This window comes from Lolium rigidum, chromosome 7, assembly GCF_022539505.1.
Source record: "Lolium rigidum isolate FL_2022 chromosome 7, APGP_CSIRO_Lrig_0.1, whole genome shotgun sequence".
Classification (NCBI taxonomy): Eukaryota; Viridiplantae; Streptophyta; class Magnoliopsida; order Poales; family Poaceae; genus Lolium; species Lolium rigidum.
Window position 1 is genome coordinate 29,089,871 of NC_061514.1, and position 7,090 is coordinate 29,096,960.

At 46.6% G+C, this 7,090-nt stretch overlaps 1 protein-coding gene across 1 annotated transcript; it reads left to right on the top strand.

Moving 5' to 3' along the window:
- Positions 1–1,559: 1,559 nt before the first annotated feature.
- LOC124674749 (nematocyst expressed protein 3-like) lies at positions 1,560–3,905 on the top strand. Its single transcript, XM_047210801.1, has 2 exons — positions 1,560–2,707; positions 3,248–3,905. Exon 1 carries the CDS (start codon positions 1,626–1,628, stop codon positions 2,577–2,579), a length of 954 nt encoding a protein of 317 aa, XP_047066757.1. The 5' UTR covers positions 1,560–1,625; the 3' UTR covers positions 2,580–2,707; positions 3,248–3,905.
- Positions 3,906–7,090: the final 3,185 nt, after the last annotated feature.

Genomic DNA, 7,090 nt, shown 5'->3' on the forward strand with positions numbered 1-7,090 from the left:
CAACAACAACATAAACACAAACAAGACAACATATGATGTCCAGGTTCTCCCAAACCGACATCTCTAAGAAAGAGACAGTTCACAAGCACCAGCACCATGGTCGTCTAATCATAGATCTTAAGTTTTCACGACTGAAGAAAGTCCCCGCTCTCAAAACATTGTCTTTAACAAAGTCATTGTCAAGCACAACCAGGTAAGGGCAGAAGTTTAGATTTTCACCATAAAAGGTAGGACATTGGACTTGTTCTGTGCTGATGCCCCACTCGCTCGCTGCTGCTATGAAATCCGAAATACCAAACAAGTTCACCGTCGACGGAAAGCCTCGAACCACCAGCACTAGTCCTCGAATCTGCGCTTCCATACCATTCTCCGCCTCAGAGGCTCGGACTTCACCATGAAACCAAAAGACGTGTCCATTATGGTAACAGATAACAGAGCTTCACACCGCTCCTTCCGGAAACCAAATGGTTCAAAAAATATGGTTACGCACGAACAAATCCCATCAGATCCAACAAAAAAAAAGGTTTGTTCATGTACTCATGCATGTTGTTCTTACATACAAAAAAACGTTAAACAAAAAGTTGGCTACCTGAACCATATATACACCCCTGCCTGGGATGGCCATGTTCGATAATGGTCGGCGAGGCTGTATATATGGGTTTTGAACCGTTTTTTCTTCCAATTAACCAGCCAACACTCTTGTGATTAATTAATTTTTTTGCCTTATATTTTATAAAGAAAATCAAAATCCAACGATGCAGCACACCTCGCAGTGTGAATTTACATGTATCACGCTGTGACTGACATCTATATGCACTCTGCTAATTTCGTTTACCTAAAATACAAATATACAACATGAGGGGTTTTGTTTGCTACTATGGATTTCTCCACTTGCTAAATCGTAGGCGTCACGCAGCCTCGTCCAATCGAGGTAAAATTGCATTCCGGAAATTTGCCGACCTTCTAAATTTTCATCCCACCGTAACGTCACGAAGTTGTTTGAAATTTGTTAAAATATGAACGTATCATCTAAACTCAAAATAGTATTAGGATATATTCAAAATTTTCCAAATCTCATGAAACTTTCATGGAAAGGAGGAAATACTAGAGAGTATAGGAATTGCACCAAGTGATATAGTTTGATCTTATTTGATATTCTTTCAGTATTTCCGGCTAATTTGTGTTATGTAATCTCGTAGAAATGAAAACATATCGCGCCAAATCAGGTCCATTTTGGGCACCATTCTTGGAACTTCTCTCAGAAATGTGCATGGCAGTAAGATACATTAATTTCAAATCCCATTTCAAGCGCTCAGTTTTCTTGTTCCACGATCAATTAAAGTAATTATGACGGATCCTAATCTTATCTCGATGTAAACTTCGCAATTAGGGGAGTAATTTTTTCCCAAAGTTATGGATTATGCACGATTGCAATCCGTTTAGTTAAAAATTTCCAATTATTTTGCGGAGTAATTAATTCGTTTCCAGAGAATGGAGACCGGCCCTCCCACCATAAATAGCCCCCCGTACCATCTCCACCTCGCCAACCCTGCCCACCGCTTCCTCCCGCTCCATTACTCCTCGCTGCTCGCCGCTCTTCCGCCGCTCAGCTCAGTCAAGCAACCATGTCCGGTAGTTACTCCTCGCGACTCCGCGGCGGAGGCGGCGGCGGTGGTCTGGGCGCGACGACGCTGCTGGCGGCGAAGGTGGCGTTCGCGTCCGCCGCGCTGGCCGCGGCCGCGTCCCTGGCGCGCGCCACGCTGCCGCAGATCGTGTCCGGCGCCGACAACTTCCTCTGGAAGCTCTACCTCTTCGTCACCGTGCACGTGATCATCTTCGTCATCTGGAAGCTCTCCGACAACAAGCACTTCCACGCCGCCGCGCAGCAGCACAAGGACCCGTGGGCGCCGGTGCCTCACAACCCTGCAACCCCGATGCTCACCGAGCAGGCGGTGCTTTCCTCCATGAAGCGCAAGGTTGAGTTCGCGCCCGCTGCCGCCGTCGTCCGGGACGAGAAGTACAGCGTGCCGCCGCCGGTGTCGCGGCCGAACCTCGAGCCTGCCGCGTCTCCGGTGGACGCGGTCGTCGTCTCCCCGGGATCTTGCGGCGGCGAGTCCTGCGTCACGACGGAGTCCGAAGAGGACGCACCCTGCTCCGCCGTCGCCGCGTCGGCCAACTTCGCCACTGCCGACACGTGGCGGAGTGTCGAGCCTGCCCCGGCGCCGGCTCGGAAACGCGCTGTTGCAGTGCCTGCCCCAATTCCTGTGCGGCAACGCGCGGAGGTCGAGCGGGTGGTCTCTCTGCCTCCACCTCCGGCCACGGCAGAACACTTCGACGGCGCCGACCAGCTCGACGGCGCCGACGACGACCTGGACGCGACGTGGAACGCCATCATGCAGAAAAAGCGTCCCTCCACGGCGCCGGCTTCATCGGCGCCGGCACCGCGCTCGTCTCCTCCACCGCCGGCCCCGTCGCCGCGGCCGAGAGCCCGCGAGCCGTCGGTCGGCGCGGCGGAGCTGAGCAAGCGGTCGGAGGATTTCATCAAGAAGATCCACAACTCCTTCGGCCGGCATCAATAATCCTTCCCACCCACCTCCTCCGATCCAAATCTAAAATTTTCTTGGTGTAAAGACATTAGTTTTTCTTTCTTGGTGTGCCTGCCGATCGCCGGAACAGAGGGCCGAGCTCATCAGACCATCACATTTAGGTAACTTACCTGAATCCGGAGCTCGTTCTGCTTCCTGTTTTAATGGCGAATAATCAGATTTTGTGCTGTCGATTATAAAGTAAAAGTAGTAAAAAGTTGATTGCTTGCTTGCTTACTTGGAGTGCTCTCCTTAGTATTTCTTAGCCGGATTGAGTTGGCGCTTGCTGCTTTCGCACAAAACATCGGTCGGCTCGTGCACTGGCAGTCCGGTCCACTTCTTTCCCTTTCGGTGCTGCCATTAGGATCCAACACATGATGTATTGCTTACCACTTAAGATGGATACTTCTGCTTCTTCCTCCATCCTGAAGAGATGGAACTAGCTAGAGTCAAAATTGTTGGTGAATTTTCTTTCTGAATCTTCCATATCTAGTGTATACAGGGCTGCAGTTCTGTTAGATTCAGTATGTTTTCCATCTCAAGAAGATACCTACCTACATGTTCTTATGAAAGTTACATGTGTGTACAGTGAGTGGACAACTGACAAGTGGCTAAGCAGCAACAATTGATAGGTTTGTTTCCATGTTTGTTGGAATTTGCAGGCTGTGAAGGTTCTGGATGGATGGATGGTAGCGATGGTAGCGATGCTCTGTGGGAGTAGTAGTAGCTACAGATCCTGACCTTTAATGTGCTGCTGAAATGATGGTTTGAGCTGGTGCTTGGTTGTTAGGTTTCTCTTTTTTTGGTGGCCCTGGACTGGCATTTCTTCTTAGATGCTTTTCCGAGTCTTTAACTGATTAGTACAACAGTTCTGATTGTGGTGCTGATACTCCTGGGCAGTGGGTGTGCTTGTGATTATGAACTGTTGTCTGTCACATGCTGTGTCTGTCTCTGTATGTTTGCTGTCTACATGGAAGTCACTGGTCAATGGCCATGCTACCATTCTGTTCCATGCCTCTTGTGCTACTTCCATGCATGGCATGCCCATATTGATTCTCATTTGATGGAACCTGGTGCATGTATGTGTGTGTGTTTGTAGTACTAGATGGCTGGTTGAAGTGAGCAATCAGCATGGGCAACAGACCTTAGATTAGTAGAGTGCTAGTGAGAAGACAAATGGTCCACTATCTTGCATATAGACAAGAACTAGTGGTTAGGGAAGGATTGATTTTGCCCTGTTGTTATTGTTTCTCTGTCACCACACTAAGCTGTTTCTTCCCTTTCCTGCCATATGTGCAAATAAAATCGCGTACTGAGAAATGATCTGGACTGCAAAGGAATAGGGAGTACTATTTTTATTAAAATGGAAAGACTGCAAATCTCCTGATACCTGGTAAATATCTGTTGGTTCTAAATGATAGCAAGAGAACATTTTCAGCTTCCTCTACAGATGTTATGTAGCTATCTAGTCTTGTATTTGTACAAGTATATGCTGTACTTTGTTGTATTACAGGAGCAGAATTAACAACAGAAGTCATATTCGTTTGATGTTACTTGAAGCCATCTTCACTGAGTACTCTTGAACAGATTACCCTACGACGGTTTAATTTTGAAATGACGATGGACTTCAATGTAATGAAGTCACAACATTCAGAAAGTTTCACTTCATGATTATGCATGTTTTTATGTGTTATTCTTCGTTGCTAGCTATTAGCTGCATTTTCCTTTTAGATGAGATTGAGATGAGCGTATGTCCCTACTCCCTAGTGCCTACTGAAAGTGGCTTCTGAACCCATGCATATGAACTGAACCATCACTACTACAGGCAATGCTGCATTATCATTGTAGTTTGGTGAAGCAAGAAATTACTATGACATGATCATTCACGTCTGCTCTATGTTGCTTTGTACTAGCTTATGTTATTTTGTGATCCAAATTCATATACTAAAGGGAGGCTAACTTCTGACGAGCGGAGCGAGGCCCGTCGCCGGAGGCTTGGGCCGAAGCGTAGCGTAGTCAGAAGTTAGCCCATATGTCGTGCCCTACAGGGACGCCTGCGGGGGTGCGGGGGCGGCAGCCCCCCGCGGTACGGATCGTTGCCACCGCCTATTTATATTCCCCGTAAGCCGCCGCTAGGGTTATCATCGCATCATTGTACACCCACGGCGTTTGTAAACACCACCGAAATAGTGAAGTTTTGCTGGCCGGCGCCCGTGGTTTTTCCCTTGTGTGTTGCAAGGGTTTTCCACGTTAAAATCTCGTGTCCCCTGCAGTGTTTTACTTTTCGTTCTTCGTTTATTGTGCATCTCAATTATAACAAGTGGTATCGAGCCCGTGTTCTTTGGATCTAGGGTTTACGAGATGTCGTCACCGAAGTTCGATCTACCGCAGCTAGACTACACCACGAGATTTGCTTTGTGGCAAGTGAAGATGAGGGCGATTCTCGCCCAATCTTCGGATCCGGATGAAGCGATCGATGCTTTCGGCGAGAAAGCGAAGGATACCTGGACCGATGCGGAGAAGCGGAAAGACCGTAAGGCTTTATCGTTGATTCAACTCCATCTCGTCAAATAATATTCTGCGGAAGTGCCGCAGGAGAAAACCACCGCCGAGTTATGGGTCAAACTAGAGGAGATCTGTTTGTCCAAGGATCTCACGGGCAGATTGCACGTGAAGATGAAGCCTGTTCTCGCATAAGTTGCAAGAGGGAGGTTCGGTAATGAATCACCTATCTTCCCGGAAAGAGATTGTTTCCGATTTGCGGTCTATAGAAGTTAAGTATGAGGATGAGGATTTAGGTCTTCTTCTTTTATGCTCGCTGCCTAATTCTTTCAGTAATTTTCGTGACACCATATTATTGAGCCGCGACAAACTAACTCTCGCGGAAGTTTATGATGCTCTCCAACAAAAGGAGAAAATGAAATTTATGGTGCAGGCTGAAAGTTCGTCCTCCAAGGCGGAGGCGTTAGAGGTCCGTGGCGGGACCGAGCAGCGAGATAACTACTACCACAACAACAGAGATAAGAGCAAGGGCGATAGAGGTCGCTCAAAGTCCAAAGGACGTGACAAGTTCTGCAGGTATTGTAAGAAATCTAGCCACAATATTGATGATTGTTGGAAGGCTAGCAGAACAAGGAGAAAAGGAACGGAACTTACCAACCGAAAAATAATGATGGTAATGGTAAGGCTGCCGTTGTCACCGGTAAGGGTGAGGTCTCTGTTGTTACTGGTAGTGATAGTTCTGATGGAGATTGCTTAGCTGTTTTGGCTGCATGTGTTTCACGTGATGATGAATGGATTCTTGATACCGCATGTTCGTTTCATATTTGCTGTAACAAAGATTGGTTCAGTTCTTATGAGTCCGTGCGAGTGGAGATTTTGTGCGTGTGGGGAATGACAACCAGTGCAGCATTGTTGGCATTGGTTCTGTTCGGATCAAGACCCATGATGGGATGACACGCACGTTGACAGGAGTGAAACACATACCCTCCATGGCGAGGAATTTGATCTCTTTGAGTACCCTTGATTGTGACGGGTACAAGTACAAAGGTGGGAACAAACTTTTGAAGGTATCATCAGGTTCTCTCATTATTATGATTGGTGATATGAATTCTGCGAAATTATATGTCCTTAGAGGTAGCACTTTGCCTGGTATTGCTGTCGCTGTTAGTTACGATGAAACTAGTAAGACTAACCTTTGGCACAAGCGTCTTGGACATATGAGTGAGCTTGGCATGGCAGAATTGGCAAAGAGAGAGCTAATTGATGGCTGCGATTTAGGTAATCTTGAGTTCCGTGAGCACTCGCATCTTTGGTAAGCATAAAAGAGTAAAATTTAATGCTTCCGTTCATACCACCAAAGGCATTTTAGATTATGTACACGCTGATGTTTGGGGTCCGTCCCGTAGAACTTCTAATGGTGGTGCTAATTACATGCTTACAATTATTGATGATTACTCAAGAAAAGTGTGGCCATATTTCCCGAAACATAAATCTGATGTTTTTAATGCTTTTAAGAAGTGGAAAGTTATGGTAGAAACCCAAACTGAAAAAAAGGTTAAGATACTCCGTATTGACAATGGTATGGAATTTTGTTCAAATGAATTTGATGAGTTTTGCAGCAATGATGGGATGGTAAGACATCATACCATTCCGTACACCCCTCAACGGAATGGCGTGGTCGAACGCATGAACAGGACCATTATTTCGAGGGCTCGCTGCATGTTGTCTAATGCAAAGATGCATAGAGGTTTTTGGGCTGAAGCAGCCTCCACCGCATGTTATCTCATCAACAGGTCACCTTCTGTTCCACTTGATAAGAAAACTCCAATTGAGGTATGGTCTGGTTCGCCTGCTGATTATTCAGATTTGAGAGTTTTCGGTTGCATCGCTTACGCTCATGTTGATAATGGAAAGTTGGAGCCAAGGGCTGTTAAGTGCATCTTCCTTGGTTATGGTTCAGGAGTTAAGGCATATAGATTATGGAATCCTCGAAACTAAGAAAA

Coding starts and splice junctions, on each gene's coding strand:
- LOC124674749 (XM_047210801.1), top strand. CDS start 1,626: ATGTCCGGTAGTTACTCCTCGCGACTCCGCGGCGGAGGCGGCGGCGGT.